The sequence below is a fragment of the Cygnus olor genome, chromosome 2 (genome assembly GCF_009769625.2).
Source record: "Cygnus olor isolate bCygOlo1 chromosome 2, bCygOlo1.pri.v2, whole genome shotgun sequence".
NCBI lineage: Eukaryota > Metazoa > Chordata > Aves > Anseriformes > Anatidae > Cygnus > Cygnus olor.
Genome location: NC_049170.1, coordinates 107,853,930 through 107,874,380, shown reverse-complemented (window position 1 = coordinate 107,874,380; position 20,451 = coordinate 107,853,930). Strand labels below are relative to the sequence as shown.

Here is a 20,451-nt window from a genome sequence, read left to right as displayed (position 1 = left end):
TACGAGGAGCGGCTGAGGGAGCTGGGCTTGTTCAGCCTGGATAAGAGGAGGCTCAGGGGCGACCTCATCGCTCTCTACAGTTACCTTAAAGGAGGCTGTAGAGAGGTGGGGGTTGGTCTGTTCTCCCACGTGCCTGGTGACAGGACGAGGGGGAATGGGCGAAAGTTGCGACAGGGGAGTTTTAGGTTGGATGTTAGGAAGTACTTCTTTACCGAAAGGGTTATTAAGCATTGGAACGGGCTGCCCAGGGAAGTGGTTGAGTCGCCGTCCCTGGAGGTCTTTAAAAGACGTTTAGATGTAGAGCTTAGCGATATGGTTTAGTGGAGTACTTAGTGTTAGGTCGGAGGTTGGACTCGATGATCTTGAGGTCTCTTCCAACCTAGAAATCTGTGTCTGTGTCTGTGTCTATCAATTAGTTAAACTCCTAATCCTTTCAAGCTAACATTAGTCTCAGAGATAACTAGTAGTAATGATTAAGCTATGTCTCATGGATAACACTGGCCTTTTCTATTGAGAAATGATTATAGTTTGAAATGTATTCATTCACTTTTCTCTTAATTGATAGCCCTTTTGATAACGAATGCTCGAACATGGAGTAGAATTTCAGTGAAAATCTTATGGACTTAGTAGAAATATTTTCCCACTTAGCGAGGATGCACATTTTTGTTATGATTTAGGGAATAAAAAGCTGAGTAACAGAGCACAAGCCAAAGCTATACTTTAGCTCTAAGAAGGACAGCTTGTTTCTTTTTATAGCCACAGTTGGATGAAATGCAGAAAATCCTGCTTTCTTTTGCCACAGAAAAATGATTTCAAGATGCTCTGGAAACACTTCATCATAAAGATGTGCAGCTGCAGAAGGAGAGATGAAATGCTGCCTTCTCTCTTGGGAACAGGGACTGTGTGAGAGGAAACAGGTGCCAAGCAAGCTGTATTCAGACGCTGTGTCTCTATAATGGTTTGTGCCTTGTCCTTGACACAGAGCAGAGACTATATGCGTGTGACCAGGAAAATGTGAATACTAAATTGCACAGCTAATGCAGAGCTCAGCATGGTGTCATTTTGGCAGGAACACACTAAAGATAATAGTCACTGTCAAGTCCTTCTGCTGAGGGATTATCACTCCACTTTTCTTTTTAGTGTTGCTGCCTGAACAATGATAAACCTAACTACATTTCCCTTTCAAAAGACCTGCTATACAGGTTTATATTGCAATTTTTCATAGGAAATAATCAATTCAAATTCACATTCGTTGACCCTCTACATACCATAGAAGAAGCAAATATATACAGTCCATATTTTGAAGATTCTCCACAAAGCTAAAATGCAGCTTTCACCTGAGTACTTTCCTAGAAGAGGCAATAGAGACTTGTTGTAATACATACTTTTTTTGAATCTGTAAGAGGCCTCAGGGGAACTGGTAAAGCCTGAACTTCAGGTTGAATATCAACGTCTTCTAGCTTTATGGCTGGTTTAGGCTTCTCTGACAAAAAGCAGCTGTCCATATCCACATATTCATACTTCATGGAAGTGGTGAAATCCAAAAGTCTGTGTTTTAAAAAGTAATACTTTAAAAAGTGAAATCCCAAATCCCTACATTTTACAAGCACAAGGAGAGTATTTTACAAGGTCTTCACTAGTAAAAGGAGGAAAAAAAAAAAGCAGCAGCATACTGGCACAAGAAGATTGAAAACAGTCAAATAATCTGTCCATATAACAATATTAATAGAAAATATTTGTGGAAGACTATTTTACCTATGTATGCAGATGAAACTATAGTAGAGGGTTGCATTTTGTGCATTATCTATATACACGTTAAAGACATTACTAATGTTATTTGGAAATGTAGCTGGTAATACTCGGTATTAATTTTCTGCATGTTTTGATAACAGATCATTAGAATAATACTTGTCTCATGTTAAAAACCAGACAAATGGGTAATTTCATTACAACAATTACAAACTACAATTACTAATTACTGTACAGTTTTCCAAAACGTGGCAGTTACCACTCTGACTTACTCCTTGTTAAAAATAAGATTGCTGATACAGCCACGAAAGGAGCCAGTCATTTTTAGCCCTAAGAAGCCCTCTCCTGCTGGAATGCCACCAGCGTAGAAGTTGGAAATATTCATGGGACTCATTTCTGCTGACGAACCAAGCCTCAGTTCTGAAGGGGTACTTTCATCCACTTGTACAGTTATGATCCTAAAAAGATAAAGTAGAGAAACATTCAACAAGGGCCTCAGACATTCTTATTCAAATCAACAATATTCCTTTTACCCTCAGAAATGTCCTGTTCTAAGCAATAAAGGTTTCATAACTTTGGTAATCCTTTCAATGCCTAAAACAAAACAAAACAAAAAAAAAAAAAACAGAAGACCTTCTGTAGATAATTTTTAACGTGTAGAGTTTTGTTGACTATCTTTCTAAGCTATTTTGATAGATATATTTCTAAGTTATTTTGATAGCTGTATTTTTTCTAATACTATTTAGCATCTTCACTCAAGTGGCCCAAGCTGTCTGGAGATTTTGAGTGCTTTTAAATACAATTTAATCCGTGGCTGTGTGCTGTATACAATTACCATATCAAACAGAACACCTCCATTAACAGCAGAAAAAACACAACTTTGATTACTTCACCTAATGATCAAGCAAAGGCAGTTCCTCAGAGAGTGCAGTGAACTGACAATGGCATACAATAATTACACAGGTAGAACTGTTCAGTCACATGTACCTCTTATTCCGAATTAGGATGAGAGAGTGTTCTTGTCCATCACTGTACGTTCCATTAGCAGACTGAAGAATTACTTTTTTAGTACTTGCTCTATCTCCAGCATTAATATGCACTGCAAGATGACCATCAACCAGCATGATGGAAAAGAAGGGCTGTGGATTTAATCAGATTATTTTTTTTAAACGCAACTCAATTTCCTGTCACTCATTCAACGTTTATTAAATAGAACATAGTTTGGACAAACTTACCTCCAACTTTGCTGTAAACAAACTTTAATGAAACTCAAAGACTAGAAGGTATATATTTGGTACCTCACGGAGTGCAAAGCTTTCTAACAGGAGACATGAAAGTTGAAAATTTCTCTGGTCACTATAAAAATTCAGGTAAAAAAAATAAAGGTTTTGTTTGTTTGTATACATATCTTTATTAGAGGAAGGAAATAGAAAGGGGCAGGTATTCCTACTAACACTTTGTCCTTGGATTCTAGGAGCGTTAAAACAGCCCACCAGGTATGAGTTCATCGTTCATCTCAAATGCTTCACTAACTGACTTCTGACTAACAGAAGTGGAAAATAATACACAGTGTGTAGTTCATGTACAGATTTTTTGTTCCAAAGGTATTCTGGGACACCACTCAACACCGGCATAGAGCTGTTGACTGCAACTCTCTGTATGCAGCCATACAGCCATCAGAAATATCTGATCAGATATTTATTTCTCATCTTTTGCAAATTACATTCATATAAATTTGACTTGATATTTTAAAATACAAATGGCAAAAACAAAACCAAAAAATATCTTTGTTTTCAGTACTTGCCAAATGCGCTTGTCTGCGTTGTCGCTTCTCCGTTCTCCTGCTGAGTCCAGCAAGGATGATGCCATTGCTGTTCTTTGTAGCAAAAGTTGTCATCAGTTCTGATTCTGGACTTAAAGACTTAGGTTCCAACTCAATATATCCATTGTTCAAGATGTTCACAGTACGAATAGGCTATTTTATGAGGAAGAGAAATAATTACTGGCTTTGTCCTGTTGTAGACCCCAGTGAGAAAAAGTAATTTCACACATAGATTAATTAGCATAGAATTTTTCAAGATCAGCCCATTTCAACTCACTATATTCTTTCACAAACATTACTATTCATTGTTCGATAATAAGTATCAGATCACAAAACCTAAGGGTCTCCTACCTCCAATACACAGCCTTTTCTTACTCCATATGAATTTCTAAGCAAGTCAAAGGTTGAACGGGATATTTCCAGATTCTTGATGCATCCCACATACGTTCTACTATTCAGACCTTTCCTGAAAGACAAAATAAGGCTTTTTTCCAAGTAGTAGTACTCGGAATCTCCTGGGAGAAAATATTAAGTTCTTTTCAATATGAAAAAGAGAGGATTTGGTTTAAAGAATGCAGTCAGGTCAGTGTTAGCAAAAAGGGGGGTAATTTGGATTTTACCCTTAACAGATATTACTTCTGAAAGAGCCAGATAGCACTGTACCCAAATAGAAATATGTAAGTGTGTGGTGCTGTGTTCACAGGTCAGGCCATTTACCAAAACTTTCAGCTGAATCTTCAGCTGAAATGTGATGGCTCTTGTGTGAGAGGGTAACCATAGCTCTATACTACCAAGCAATTCTTTTTCATTTCATAAGTCTGGAGGATGGCTAAGTCAGAGAAATCTAAGACTGTCCTGCCATAATCTCTTCCAGGCTGCTATGCCATTTAAGATTAGCAAGACTACATCAGAGACAAATACTGCCCTGGAATTTAACCTCATTGTTGAGAGCAAGGAGACAGTTTAATTAGTTTTTTTTAAAGTCATATTTATCCTTTCAAAGTGAATCCACTGGAACAACTGTGGCTTTACAAGTTCAGCAGGGATGTACAATACAAAAAGTCAAAACTAGAGACCTGCATAAAATATGTATTTGTAATGTTTTCTGTTGATCTGTTTACATTTAGTTCTCCTCTGTTCGAAGTTCAAAATTGAACTAGAAAAATTCCTTTCTGAAGTAGAACTTTTATCCCAAAGTGCAGTGTTGACCATAAATGCCAGCTGGAAAGCATGAGGCTCACAGATCAGAGGAGCATCACCGCAGGCAGTGCTTGCTGCAGCAGGACACAAAGAGCAGGTGGCTGCTGTGGCAGCTGCTGCTGTGGAAATCACCCACAGAGGGGAAAAATAGAAGGTTGACCATGATCTGAACTGCAGTATCAGATGTAGTAGCAAAAAGCACCATATTAAGAGTTAAAGGTGAAAGACAGGTAATTCTGCAGTATATATGACCATAAGCAAGATGTCAGACTTCACTGATTTCCACTAATTTCAGTGGAATATCAGAGTTTAATGTCTTCCTCTCTGCTTATTCTTAGCAAAGGGGGAGAAGTTGGACCACACTTCACCTCACAGCCCTTGATCTTGGCAGCCCACCAATGAAAATTGGGTCCTTATCAGAGCGGTTCAGGTCTGAGGCAACCCCAGGAGATTCTCCTTGCTTGGTTTCTTTATAATTAAGGTTATATGCATCCATAACTGCCAGCATTCCTGCAAAGAGAAGAGAGTAAAGATCTAGAGGAGGACACTAATAGAGATTCTTCTATTTTGGCAATCTTGTTTCTAGTAAAGGAAAATGTATGCTTTTAGTCAAACACGTATAGACAATCTTCTATTTCTAGAGTGAGTCATTTATTGTACTTCCAGCTGTTCTTTTAATCTCGTTCATTCTTCTCTGTCAAAACCAAATCTGGAGAAGTCTACAGCAAAATACATATATGAGAATATGTTATAACTATTAACACACAGCACTTGTAATGGATTACTTCCATCGTAATGCATTATGTCCCAGGCCCCAAAAACTCTGTTGTACAATTTACTAAGAAAATGCCCAACAGAAAATGTGCTCCCTAATATACAGGATTGGACAAAGATCTCTCATTGTTTAAGGATTATTGATATGTTTTCTGGCAGTTTCCGCACTACCTGCTCTTTATAAGATGTGCCAAATTAAGAATCAGATTTGCATTGTATTTCTGCTGCCTTATTTTAGCAAGGTAATATAGGAATGGCTGCTAAAGAATCTCTGCACTGGAAGCATCCGGATTTGGTTGCAGTGATATTCCCCTTTGGGTGTCTTCAGTATCTCTGTTTGTAAATGTGCAGACACCTGGTTTTTCAGCCTGAAGCCTACCTTGTTTCTTGTTCCGACTGAACGAAATTTTATACCATGTTCCATTATTGTAACGATTTTCTGTTGTAAGAGCAAGAGGTCCTGAACCTAGATCAACAGTAAGTCTCACTTTGCCATCAACAAGCTCAAGGGACAAGAAATCTCTCTGGGAGAAAAGGAACAGAAAAAATATATAAATTAGTGGAAATAAAATCTTCCAAAGGATGCGTACTTGGCAGGTTTAGCCTACTGTGTGAAAAAGGGTTAATATCTCTTGTACCTAGGCTATTTGTTAGGCAGAAAACACTTATCTTTGCTATATTTAGGAAAATTAAATTCTTTGTTCCTCATCAGGATGTCTCTCCTTTGTTTTGTTGTTGTTCTTACTTAAATGAATCAGCAACCTTGATTACTCAGCAGACATAAGTTTAAACAACAAATGTCATGTTTGCTTTCTTATATTTTGATTGAGAGCAATTTGATTTGACTGTTATCATAAAGATCAAACAATACAGTGTTCTTTCTGCAAGATGGAAAAAGCTTCTACTCATCCATTCAGACCAGCAGAAGCAAAGAGTCTTTCTGTATCATATTGAAAGTGCCCCCCTCTACATTGTAAAATTTAAGTCACATATAATTGTGTAATGTTTTCAGGCAGTGAGTACATAAATCAAATGAATTATGTAGTGCCTCTAGAACAATTTGCATCTAAACAAAGCTTTGTTCTCCTTCAGGGAAAGAAAATCACCATCAAAGTATGTGGTAAACTGCATGACATGACCACAAAGGTCTGGAGATGGGTCTAGGTTATGCTGCTCTTGGAGGCTAAGTTTTTTTTAATTTATTTCAGTTTACCGAATTCAAATCTCATGGTTTTAATTCAATATTTCTGTTCAATAACATATTCTCTTCTCCTCCTGCAAGCTCAATTCCAAAAGATTTTACATCCTGGCAAGATTCCTCCAACAGAGGAAAAAAACTAAAACAAGCAACAAAAAAAAACCTACCGCTATCTCCCATCGTCCCTACTGCTTCTTGTTCTTGCCTTTAGTTAAATAATAATTAATTTTGCTCTCAGAATTAAAATGATGGATAATTCTTTTCATTGCTTAATTCTGGCCTTAGTATATGCGAACATTTGCTCTAAAGAGTGATCTATAAGGTTCTTGTCTTTACTCCTTTGTCTCATGGTATCAATCACAGGCAATAATCTATACAAAGATAATAACGTGTTTTAATATAGATAAATTGAAATACAACATAGGAGAAAGTGAGGAATTATCAAGCGATCTAAACACAATTTTTGATAGCTTAAGAATCCAATCCATTTTCTTACAGTGCCATTTGAAGTAAGATACAGAAGAAGCCCATTAGGTGAAAAGGTGCTGAAAAATATTATTATCTGAGTCACTGTTGAGCGAAGAGCCTTCTCCACAACTGAGTATCCACTGCCATCAAAATGGAATGAAGTGTCTTCATCCTGTGGGCTATGGAAATTGAAAAGAGAGCTAAAATGTTAACTGAAGATTTGTGTTTTCCCAGTCATTTTTATATAAAATATAAGAAAAGTTAGATCAGTTGGTGCAGGCCCTAGGCAGTATGATTAGAAAGTGTAGAAAGAAACTTGAATCTTGATGTTATGAATAACTAAAGGATTCCAGCCAAAGGCCGCTTTCATTATAGAATCTCACAATGCATAATTTAGCCTCAGGGAAGGATATATACAAGATAAAGTAATTGCTACAACATACACCCTCTTACTTTAAACTTGTCATACATTTATCAAAATGCTCTGCCTAATGGCATTTACAATAAATGTTCTATTAGCCTCTTTTTCTGTAATATAAGATTTCTTTTAAAATCTCATCCAATCAAGCAGCACCCTCTGCTGTTTCTACATGAAATGTTCTGTAAAAGAGAAAACAGTCAACCAACTTTCTTTTCCATTCCTTAAACATAAAAACAGCACAGTCTGCAATACCCTTTCACTCTGTCACACACAGAAATGGGTAGCAAGCTCAGTGGCTACAGTTTTGCTACAGAGTTTTTAATTAGAGTGCTTTACACTGATTTTGATCCTTGGAAAGAATAAATGTATCTTGCTACAAATTACTGAAAGGCAAACATTCCAAAATACTTTGATTTATTGGCAGTCCCCGCTTTCAGTGCACAAAACAGATCACAGCCATAGAACTGTATTGAAAAAATAAGTATTAATAAGTGATAAAATTATGTACAATTAAATTATTTGACACCACTAGCACATTCAGATTAACATATTCAGAATTGTAAGTTAATGATCAATGAAGCAATTTGTCTGAGTTTGTTATTTTTAGCTGCAACAGAAGTATATATTCTACATGACTAAATCTATTCCAAAAGAGTAAGACAAAATACCTTCCAAAACACCCATTGCACTTGCCCTCTCTTTCCACGTAGTTCCAAAGACCGATAGATTTGCCATTCAGGGATGCTTCTCCCATGCACCCTTTAAAATGTGTCACCTTAACAGCAGGTGATTTCTGTAAGAGAAGAAATACTTTATGAATACAATTAATGTTAAGTATTCTGAAAATTATACAGCCAAATTTTTGTTTATTTTCCTTGAGCTCTAAATTTGTTAGATATAAGTCATAATAAAAGAACATGGTTTAGCATAACTATTAACAATTACCATTTAAATCATAATAGATTAGATTTGCAGCAAGTAAAAAGCGGAATAACTATGTCCTTGACATACTTACATTTCTCATTGCATGAACAAAGGCAATCTAAAAGAAGCCATGGAAGAACAAACCAAAAAAGGAGTTCCATGTGTAATATCTATGCATCATACATGCACACAGAGCCTGTCCTGGTGAATAATTTATGCAGAATTTTCTAGGCAAAACGAAATTCAGAATACTAAAGAACCTCCTTACAGCATTTTTGCTTTAGGTTCACAGTACCTGGCATTTCTTGATGAAACAAACAACTCATGCAATTATTGCTAAGTCAAAGGTGTATCTCAAACGTCATAAAAATAACATATAACAGAATACTGATTTCAGAACTGAACCTTGATTTGCCCCCCAAGTCCTCCAATAAACATCAGTGTTGATTTGTTAACATCTAGTATGCTGGCTGTCCCAGGGGAGGTTGCAGATTTAGACGAAGACTTCTGATTGGAGTTCACTTCCTCTATGCTGAGTGCACCTGTTTTTCCAAACCTGCCAATTCAAGATAATAATAATTAGTTTTAGAAATCACCAAGTTTAATCCACGCATGCTATCAACTTCTCTCTTTAAGGTTAAAAAGCATCCTGTAACTGGAAAACTCAGCAGATGGTTTGTGTGGTTTATGATCAGTTCATTCACTAAGTAGACGGACGTTTCCATAATACAGCAGTCGCATTAAAAAAAAAAAACAAAACAATCCTAATCTCAGTTTCCACTGAACTTATTTCTGATTTGTCTTTTTAGACCTCCAGTAATTATGCCATTCACACTTTAATTACCTGGTTGCATGTATTCTGTGCCATTTGTTGTTGTCAATTTGAAGATCAGGGTATTCCACTCTTGTTGATCCAGAGCCCAAATCCCAAAGAAGAGCTACCTTACCACGTCGCATCTCCACTGCAAGGAAGTCTGTCTGAAAAACAGCAGTGGTTATTTCAATACTTCATATTGAACATGCTGCTTCCATTCTAATTTCAATTTTAACATGTAACATTGAGAAAATCTTTCCAGATTCATGCCCCCCACATCCTTGGAGCTTACTTTTAGTAAAATCAAGCCCAGTGAAAGAAAAACCTTTAATGAAACCAAAAACCTCAGCTTATAGACAAGCAGTTGAATCTTTTCTTTATAGATATATAAAGACATGATAGTGTTTCCATGCACACGTATAAATATGCACTTCTTTCTGAGCATATGCAAAGTGACCTACCAGTCTGTGAAAAAGTATTATCACATGATAGTGTGCCACAAGGAAATAACAGCATTTTTATTAGAATTAGAGAGGGAAGGAAGAGGAAGGCAATGTGACACTAAGCTGTCATGCTCTTTTTCAACTGAGTGGATGCACTGTGCTCATGAGGGCCAAATTCAGTCATTCAGTCCTTTCTCTGTGATAAGAGACAAAATGCTTGATGTACTTCAGCATGCTATATGAAAACATCACACAGAGTGTCACACTCTGTGAGGTTAATACAGAGAATGGGAAAAGGTGGAGATTCGTGACATGGCCAAGACGCAATGCTAGCAAGTCAAGTACTTTTATTCTCTGCCTTTGAGGACCTCTGTGGAATCAATCAAAGGCACAAAAATACTTCCACCCCTACTGACCACTTTTGTCTGCATGCAGCCACATTTGGGTTCTTAGTTTGAATTCAAGTAGGAAAAAAACCATATATATGGCCATTTAAGCTATTTGATTAATATCACCTCCGGTGAAAGTACATCAGAAACTTACCTTTCCATTACTACCCAGGTAGAAAAGGAGGTTATCTGGTTCAGTAGTTTTCACATTAAGGGTTAGGGTGTTGTAATTTGTAGATGAAATCTGGGGTTGGTAGGCACGAATACAATCTCTGTCTGCTGATACTGCAACTTTAATCTGTGGGGAAAAGAGGAAATGGAATCCAAACAAGCTTCAGTGTACACAGCACATATTTCTGGAATATGTACTTAGTTTCTGACCAACCAATAAAAGCAATTTGAGATACTTTCACGTGACTTAAGTATTGCTACCGGGGTTAGATCTTAGCAGTCTCCTAGGTATCACTTGAAAAAAGAGATTCCCAGATAGAGAAGAAAGAAATGTGTCATAATTCACTCATGTGGTTATGAAATTTGAAGCCAATAGATCAAACTATTCAAATACTTCAGAAAATAACAATAAATTTTTGGTCAAAAGCTCGTATGCCAAAAAAGCCAATGTAATGATTTCAGAAAATAAAGATAGAGAAATTCTCAAAGAATTTGTGTTAAAAGTGAAAGTGAAGCCAGTTAAGTCTGCAGCAATGGTACTTACAGATGCTGCCTGCTTGCGGGCTTGGCTGATGAGCTCTTTAATTTCAGACAAATTTCTGCTGAGGTTCTCTTCTAGCATTTTCAGAGGTTTCAGCTTATTAAGTAAAAGACTTGCTTGTGCTTTGACCTCTTTAACTTGTTTTTCAGCTGTGATTGCTGGCAAAACATAAATGAAACGTTGAGGCAGGTTGAAAGAGAAATGCTAAAATATTTAATTGCTAAAATAGTTAACTGATTTCTGATCATTTTGTTTCAGCAATGTTAAACATCAGTAAGGAATGTGCGTACTTAAGGGCAACCCATGAGACTCCTCTAGAGGTCTTTTAAAAAGTTAGCCTGGTTTTATTGAATTGGGATGAAATTTTCAGTCCATCAGACTTATATTTAATGCCTATTAAACTTCAATATTAGTACTGCTTCTGCAAGCAGTGACATTTCTACAGAGTAATGAAGCAGCAAACTTACCAGCTTTTGATGAATCAGTTATAAGTTCACTAGTTTTCCTCAACGTGTCATTAACTCGGGACAATGTAGACGAAGTATTCAGGAGCTTTTGATTGAAATCCCCAAAGTGGCTTAAACCCACCATGGTGCTGGTGTTTGCAGACACAGCTAGCTCTTTCACCTCAAGCACGTATTTCCTTGTATCTAAAAGACAGTGGCAGTTCACAGACTAAAAAATAAAATCACAGCTTTCATAAATACTTGAGAGTAATAAATGCCTGGCCTGTTTCATAACAACACAGTTATAGCCATAATCAAAACATTGGAAATGCTGTCAGTTACATTCCTTTTAAACTATGAGTTATATTTTCATCTCTTTGTTTATATCAGTTTGTAAGGGGAGCTCCAAACCAAGACCTATTGATACCTAATTTTGCATAGCCGTTGAATGCCCCGTGGCTTACAGAGTGAGAACTTTACCTTCTGTGAAACTGGAGGGCCAGAGGTAGGCTGGTGCAAACTCCTCTTGCCTAGTCAGTAAGGTGGAAAATGGCCATGGCCCTGAACTAAAAGCATGGTAAATGCTCCCATGCCGGTGATATAGATATGGATATAGCTATAGATGTAGATGTCTGTTCATACACATATACGCACACATATAATAATATATTACTCAAATATATATACATAATAAAATATATTAGCAATTTCAATTAAGGCTAGTCACTTTAGATTTTCAAGTCTTTTGATTAAAAGATTAATTAAACCAAATTTTGAATTCTGGGGGGAAAAATGTTGTTGTTTTTGTTTGTTTGTGACCAGCTCTGAAAACAATGTAGACACAGAATGATGTGATGGAGAACTTCATTCTGTCTATTCCAACAGGGAGGTTATCTGAATACATCAAGCTTCCTGCTTTTAAGTTCCCTGAATGAGTGCTGGCACCCCAAGTCACTAGTCCGAAACTCACTTTTTTGCATCCTGCAGAAAGCTGGCAAGGCAGAAGGCCTGTTACACCCATTGTTTTTGGATATGAGCACTTACAAAGTGAGCATACTGCTCCAACTCTCAGCCTGCCCCTTACAGTCCCTGTGCCAGGAATAGTGGGAAGATGCTGCAACCAGCACAAAAGGCCCGATTTAGGTCTGCAGGGATCCTTCCTCATTACCACTACCCAGGCAGAGGGCAATACACCATCATTAATCTCTGTCCAGATAAAAAACAGAAAACTTCAAGAAATAAAACAACAAATTAAAATCAAACAACATTAAGCTATGAGTTAGGGAGGGCTGTTCTATAATTTTAATGACGCTTTTCATTTTTAACGTGTGGCTTTATGTCAGATAGCATCCTGCAATGAATGTTCAGTGTAACTTTGTCACTAATATCACCCTTTAGTGTAAGTTAAGAGCCTGAGCAATAAAAAGGGTATTTTAAAGCTCTGGACTTAGTGTTCTAATCTGGAGATACAGTAAAACCCAACAACCCATGCAGGAGGCCTTTAGGAGTGTTCATTTACCTTAAAAAAAATAAAAAAAGTAAAAATTGAAGTTGGTAAAGTATTTCAGACCCTCCTCTTCGCAACATGAAAGACATTTTCTTTACTAGCTTCAGTGAAGCTCTAGGTCTTCTCTTTATCCAAAATAATGACTTTTTTTAAAAGGGATTTTTTTGTTCTGTTTTGGAAAAACGCCAAAAGAACATTTCATCGGCTAAATGAAGTCAGCAGTTACAACTAGAAAACATTTAGATGCACATGATAAGACTCGTTGCACAGTAGAAATGATTTTGAAGCAAGCTATGAAAAGAAAGCAAAACATCACAGTTTCATATATAGTTTCTCTCCATGTGGGATCAAATATTCTAGGACTTCATTCTCTTCTCATATTAGTGTAATTCCACTGCTTTCAGATCCCCTCCTGATTTACAGCAGTGTGAAATGGGAATGAGACTACAGACCCTGTATCATAACCAAGTTATGTTTTATGGTTACTAAAAATGGCAAATATTCCTTGTAAGGCAGGAAGCTAAATGAGTCTCCAGTCTAGTTTGTTGCTAGGTTTTTCCCATCAGATGATGAACAGGATTTTATTATGATTGTACTAGACCGTTCTGTAATAAGAAGAATATCAATACCGATTTCACTCACCATTAGGCAATGCTTTTAGTGTCAACAGGGAATCATTAAGCTGGTTGACAATTTTAATAGCACTTTCCTGAATCTTTTCTACCTTTTTGTTCAACCCATTCAATTCAAATACAAGGCCTGTTGGAAGAAATATTTGTGATTTTTCTGTGCGTAAACAAATACCATACAGTCCACACAAAACCTACATACAAGAATAAGCATTTGGTTATTTAATCAAATAAAACTTTGTTTTCTTCAACAGAAAGAGTGTTTTAAAAACATTAACCTAAAATTAATGCAGTATGTCCAGATAAACACCTGTGGGCACTGTTCCATTCAAAGCCATCCTTTTTGGATAACTCCATCATACTGAAATGGTAGAAACAATCAGGGAGAAAGCTATAAATTAAAATGATTCCAAGATGGCGAACCCGTATATTTTCTATTATGTTCTTGACTTTTTTGAAATGTGACAGTAGCAATTGAAAGGAGGAGTAGTGTCTTTTTTCTTATTTGTGAGTTGTTTGCAGAATCCTTTCACTAATAATGAAAATACGTAGAACAGAATGAACAAAAAGGTGTGCATTCTGTCCATCTGAATACAGAAAAAGTGTGTGTATATATATATATATATATATGTTTATTTATTTAAAAGCCATTGATATTCAAAACAAAGACCATTTTACAGTTACTGTTTATCTCTGTGAAACATTCGTCTTCCGTCCAGTTTTGTCCACAACTTCCCATAGGGCTAGATGCTGCTCCTAAACAAAGTCTCAGTATTCAAAATGGTTTTGAACTTCCATGGTGCAAACTAAAAAGCTTTGCTGATCTTTTTGGAGTAATAACAAACTAAAAGGATTTTGGAATTTATAGCAGGACTCTGAGCCAAAAGGCACTTTTTTTTTTTTTTTTTTTTTACAGACAGAAAAAAATTCAGCTGGTTATTGTATTTCAACTGTGTAGAAGGACCAAGAAAAAATTATTATTTAGATATATCGTCCTACATACTTGTATGTAATACATGATCTATTAAATCAAATTGGGTGAATGCATTTCTTCAAGAATTACATTTGTCCTTCATCTACTGCACAGTCCCTAATGACTTAATTCATAGCATTCGGAAAAACAGTGATTTAAAGAAAGCATTACTTGGAGAGAGATGAGATATATTAAAGGTCAGCTTTTTAAGTGTTTACTTAACTACATTCTTACCAAAAAAGTAAAACAATACTTGAGTCCTGAACACAAAATTAATCTCAATTGTATAAAAATGCATGTATATTCATATGCAATATTGTAACTTACCTTATGCTCATTTAAAAACATAAAATAAGATAAAATAAATCCATCATAAGCAGGATATGGAAAAAGAAATAGAGGCAGAAATGTGAAATCTAAAGAACTGACCATTACTTTTTTTCTTCAGATTTTTTGCTTCATTTTGAAATTTGGAGCTAAGCAGTAGAGCTTGTTTTCCAGGAAGACTGAGAGATTCCTCTGGCTAAAGAAGAAAGAAAAATAACAGAAATCAGTTGTCAGAAGTCCAACTGAAAACATTTAAGTATCTTTGGATGTCTACTGCAAGTTACTGAACATTCTCACTATTTAGGTGACATTCTATTTATTATTTTATAAAGCATAAATAAACATAATTCAAGTTGTAACCTTTTGTCCATGAGTGTGACAATCTCTGTGAGTCACTTTAAAAAAAAGACAGACAAAACCTATCAAATTCTAGTTTGAACAGTGCTACTGATTCACTGTTGCCTTTTGGAATATCAGTAATTTTAGTTCCAGTTCTAAAAATTTTCAGAACTGAGCCCTTTTAAGTGAAATATTTGAAAATAAAAGTCTTCAAAGTGTTCTTTTAACCCATTTCTCCATCTGTAAAATCTGGAAAAGTACCTTCAAGGACTCATGTTGCATGAAATTTTAATAAGACAGAGCGATATAAAATAATATACAAGCTCACAAAGCAATACCATTTTGATCCCTATCACATAAATGCATTATAACATATTTGTTCGCAGGAATAATGTGCATGACACATGCAAAATGTAGCTGATTCTTTCCTTGGATTTACAATCATGAAACATGCAAAGAGATAAAAGGGGGGAAACAGAATAATACAAAAGTAATAGTAACTGGTTAGGTAACTAAACTGGTCGGGTCTTATTAATCTACTGTTTTAATATCAACCTGATACTTTTGCAAAGCAGAGGAATGGCAGATGAGACAAAAATATGAAGTGTCCTCAAATAGGCAAAACAGCTGTGTTTGGGAATATCTAGATAGAAGCGGAATAGGGATAGGTCAAACAAGAAGATGGCTAAATAATTCTGAAGGTGGAAGGGAGCACCAGAGGACTGGCAACTTAAGTCCTACAGGTATGCATGTCCGATGACTGATGATAAACACATACAACCAAATCCAGTCCAGATAAACTTGCATTAGATGTAAAAATGGTACTCTGGCAAAGAGGAAAGCAAGGTAAACAGAACATGAAATCTAGTACCATTACTGCCTTGGAGTGAAGATTCAGAATAGAGTACACACTAGCCAACAGAAAAGGCTGCCTCCATCAAGAAGACCCAGATTCCAGCAAGTGCAAGAAACATAAGAACCAATATTCCAAAATGGTAGGGAAGTTAATTAAGATACTAATATCAATACTTACCAAATCCAAGGGGCCATTCACAACTCTAGAGGCATCATCTGCCAGACTCTCTGTTCTTTCAATCACACTTTTAACATTGGAGTGGGTGTAGACAGCAGCAGTTGCATTCAGAGTCACATTCCTTATTTTAGAGAGGCCACTAAACGAGAGATTAACAAATAATTCTCTTTTTATGAATCAAGCAACATAAGCAACAAGTTCTACATCTTCAGTTACAACATGCGCATCTTTCTAGAATACATGATGTACTCTAAAAAAATGAATGTACCCAACAGTGACACAAGGGCTTTTATTACAGTTCATTATTTTGAACCAAAAAAAATCAGTTCCAAATCACCTGAAAACCTAAAGCAATTTGTTTTATATTTTATTCCTTGTTGTTTATGGTGAGTTTTTCAATTTATAAAGCCACTTAGCCATAGACATTTTGCATGAAGAACAAACAAATCACATTGCCTAAACATAACATAACAGAAACACATTCCTAGCTGGAGCTCAAAAGCAAAGCAAAATACAGAATCAAGGAGGAAATATGAACATCTGAAAGCTATTCCATATCAAATTTTGCTTTATTGGATTTGTCTGGTTGCAGCAAAATCAGCAGAGTTGCTCAGTGTTACTGAAAGCAAAGTCTTCTGTTCTTGAACTTAAAATGTGTGTCAATTTTCCAGTCTTATAAGAGTTAATTTTTAAACACAAGTCTGCTGATTTTATAAGACAAAGCAGCAAGAGTCTTAGAAGTATTCCTGGGACAAAGTATTTCTATTGAAATAACTCAAATAACTTCCCAACTTGAAAATTCTAAGAGTGCATTTGAGTCCATTTGGGATTTCAACCCACTCATTTCTGCAAGATGCTTTGATAGCAACAATAATGCAGGCATAGCAAGAATAGCTTCTTGATGAGATTCAGTGATATATTGTCAAAGAAGTATTCATACACAGACCACAAGCTTTTCAAGTCATGCCATGATATATTCACTGGGCACTTAATAACTCACTCGTTACTGTGTAAGTCAGCCACATGAAATTCAAGTCTTGTCAACCCCCTCTGTAATGTTTAATAAAGACACTGTGCACCACCTTAAAGGTGAAAAGCAACTGAAATGAAATGGGGGATAAAAACTGATTGCGTTCCCTTAGTGGATGAAGCTACTACTACCTATTTAAATTAAATCTGACAATATTGTAAATAAAGCCTCTCACAGTTTCATCTTTCTCAAGTTTGTTACCTTTCTAGTGCATCTGCAAGTCTTTGGAACTGGGCAGCATGATCCTCAGCTCTGTATACCAGGTCAAGCACTCCTCTCACGGACATCTGCATCACCAGCTCATCCACATGGTGTCGCAAGTTGGTACTCCATAGAACTAGCCCATCCTGGTGGACCTCCAGGTTCTGTACAACAAAATGGTTTCCTCTTTTTTTTTTTTTCAATAACAAAACCCACTTGATAGCGTCAAAGATGATGTTAAAGCTTAAGAACTTACAGAGGTAGAGTTCTTTACATCTTGGACAAGAGCAGCAGCAACATTCACTAGGATCCTTCCTTCTTTAATAAGCATGGTTGAGACTTCTTTACCTTCCTTTATATTCAGCTTTTTTTCCTATAGCATAAATCAATTGTTTTATAGTAGTCTGTACATTAAGTAGTGCAGGTAAGTTCATATATTATATAATCTTTTTGTTTGTTTTTAAACGAAGGTCTGGTTTGCTTTGAGTTTTTAAGATATTACATAGATTAACATGTTTAAATGTGTACAGTTTCATGAAAGTCAAAAAAGCAACTTATAAACGCAATTTCACATTTGACATTTCTTGTGTAACACAGATTGTCCAGTCTTACATTTAATTCTCCCAGGTTGCTAGAGATAAGAGGAAACAAGCGATTGGTCTCATTGATGTTAGCCAGTGCCTCATTCACCATATCCTGGGCATCTTGCAGTCTGCTGTTGTGCTTTGATAAGAGCTGGCTTGCATTCTTTTTCAGCTCAGCAAGCTCTTGCTGGGGTCTAAGATACTCTTTTTGAACCCGGAGCAACAAGTTTTCTGCAGCTCTGGTAAACAGAGGAAGTAAAAAATAAATACACTGGAAAGAAGAGATTTAGGCATAGCTTTCTTCAGGACAAAAGGGGATATCCAAAATTAATGTAAATGCACCTTCTTACAATAGTCTCCGATTTTTCCTATAACAGTATGCATACATACACTAGGTTAGTTACTTATCTTAGCACACAAAAAGATGACTGTTTGGGGGAGAAGGAGAGGAATACAGTTCAACTTTGTATGTGGTGATTAGAGGAGAAAGGGGTTAGTATAAATGACATTTGCTTGGACTTATGTGGGATATCCCTCACATCAAAACCTCTGAGAAGCATCCATCTGGGACTTTTGTGTGTCTTAATTGTAGTAATTGATATTGTGAATGTAGGATCAAATCATCAATTATGAGCAATGACACTGGAAAGAAGCAACTAGCCAGAACTGAAAGATATATATGCAAGAGTCCTGAAAGTTTTAAATATCAAATAAAAATAAATGGCATCATTAGAATGACTCTTGAAACAAGCCATCTCTGTACTTATCCTTTGAAAACAGTAAGAGTTATTATCTGGGTAATACCAAATTTCCCCAGATTTAGACAGTTGTTAATCTCTTCAACTGGTTTATTTGGGAACATTTGCACATCCATTTGAACACTGTCTAGTACTGAGGAAGTTGAACTGAAAATGATCCTGAAAGTCTATTCCTCTGTTTCTCTTTGTTTCTGCACATATGCTGCACACATTAACTCCTGTGAGTGACATTTTATTTTGACATTTACTTTGTCCCTTTTAATCTGTTTTCAAATCATGTAGATCTTTAGCCAAAGTAGAAGCAGCGTAGTTTATATCATGATACATTCTATCTTTTATATTGAATAGCAGATGTGATTTTGCATTTATTTCTTAAAACTAGTAATTCAGAGTCCTCAAACTCAGAAGCTATAAACTTAAAAAGAGTTACAAGAATGAAAGTATTTTACAAGACAGTGGTGGCTTCTATTTCAATATATAGTAAAAAGGTTATATTCCAAATGGCTTGGAAACTCTGCCATACATGGCAAACGTGAGGAGACTTCAGTTATGAATGTTGCTTAACAGTATGTCGCCACAAGTTCAATCAACTATAAGCCATGTGGTAACTTCTGCATTCCAAAAAATGCTTATTTAAATCAGTTTTGAATTTACAGCTGCACTGCATGATAAATTCTGCAGAGCCAACTATCTAATAAATCTTATTAACTCTCTCCTTCATTCTGTCAAAGGACTTACCAGAGAACTTTCAGGAATTTCAACAGAGTATGTAATTGAAAAACTTAATTTACGAATGCCTTGTATAACAGCTCAAGCTGATGCTGAAAGTCAGAACATTCTCTTAATATGCGACAGGACATTGAGACATTTTACTAAGTGAAAAAAAAAGCTATTTCAAGTTCCTAATAAACATAAGAATAAACAGTACATTCCCATATCATTTTCATGTCCATTTAGCTGCTGTACAGGTTAATACTCAGTACAAAGAAAAGCACAGGAGTCTGACAAAAAAATCAGATATCCTACCAGCAAAAACATTCTGTTCTGCCTAATCTAAAGGATTTAATAAAGAAAAGTCAAATTTTCAGAAATATTCCTGGTCTAAACCTCTGTCCCTTGAAGGCAGTACTACTATTCTTACAGCGTCACTGGAAGCTAGCCTTGGGCAATATTTCATATTTTTGAAGTTGGAACAAAATTTATGCTGACTGTGGGAATAGCCAATATTTTATATTGCCAAGTCTGGCAATAAACACCAATAAATAATGAATTCAAAAGCCATTTAGAAACAGTCTTTAATTGCAGGCAAATCAAGATAACAAATACAAATTCTAAACAGTGGCTTATAATGCTGAGGTTTGGTTTGACTTCATTTCATTTGCAAATCTAGTTGATACATATTCCACTGCCAATCTATTATCACGTCCTTCAGTAAATCTGACAACTCTTGGGCTTGCAACTGACAAACTGTTCTACCATGTCTCCCAGCCATAAGGAGATATGTATTAGGGCCAGATTTGAATCAAACTGAAATCAGTGAGTCTTTCACTTACTGCAATGCATCTTTGTATCGCATCCAAATGAACAGTCTTTGGCTATATTATATCATGAGAGATGCAGAAATATCTTCAAATAATGTAACACCAAATTCAGAGTTTGCATAGCTCCAGCAGGGCTACTTATCATAGCACAGCCTATTATTATGGCACA

At 36.1% G+C, this 20,451-nt stretch overlaps 1 protein-coding gene across 2 annotated transcripts in view; it reads right to left on the bottom strand.

Annotated features, from left to right (window-relative positions):
- The window catches only part of LAMA1 (laminin subunit alpha 1), a 103,719-nt gene that overhangs the window by 9,423 nt on the left and 73,845 nt on the right, over positions 1 to 20,451 (bottom strand). The window contains exons 37-56 of one of the 2 annotated variants that reach the window (XM_040550069.1): positions 18,012 to 18,222; positions 17,656 to 17,772; positions 17,400 to 17,563; positions 16,169 to 16,307; positions 14,899 to 14,992; positions 13,510 to 13,626; positions 11,382 to 11,564; positions 10,918 to 11,072; positions 10,357 to 10,500; positions 9,401 to 9,534; positions 8,962 to 9,112; positions 8,301 to 8,425; positions 7,240 to 7,390; positions 5,925 to 6,069; positions 5,140 to 5,281; positions 3,923 to 4,037; positions 3,554 to 3,724; positions 2,737 to 2,888; positions 2,022 to 2,207; positions 1,386 to 1,548 (exon numbers count right to left, since the gene is read on the bottom strand). In XM_040550069.1, coding sequence (XP_040406003.1) covers positions 1,386 to 1,548; positions 2,022 to 2,207; positions 2,737 to 2,888; positions 3,554 to 3,724; positions 3,923 to 4,037; positions 5,140 to 5,281; positions 5,925 to 6,069; positions 7,240 to 7,390; positions 8,301 to 8,425; positions 8,962 to 9,112; positions 9,401 to 9,534; positions 10,357 to 10,500; positions 10,918 to 11,072; positions 11,382 to 11,564; positions 13,510 to 13,626; positions 14,899 to 14,992; positions 16,169 to 16,307; positions 17,400 to 17,563; positions 17,656 to 17,772; positions 18,012 to 18,222 — 2,959 coding nt within the window. Of the gene's footprint in view, positions 1 to 1,385; positions 1,549 to 2,021; positions 2,208 to 2,736; positions 2,889 to 3,549; positions 3,725 to 3,922; positions 4,038 to 5,139; positions 5,282 to 5,924; positions 6,070 to 7,239; positions 7,391 to 8,300; positions 8,426 to 8,961; positions 9,113 to 9,400; positions 9,535 to 10,356; positions 10,501 to 10,917; positions 11,073 to 11,381; positions 11,565 to 13,509; positions 13,627 to 14,898; positions 14,993 to 16,168; positions 16,308 to 17,399; positions 17,564 to 17,655; positions 17,773 to 18,011; positions 18,223 to 20,451 lie in introns of those variants that run through there. The other variant, XM_040550070.1, reaches the window with a different exon arrangement.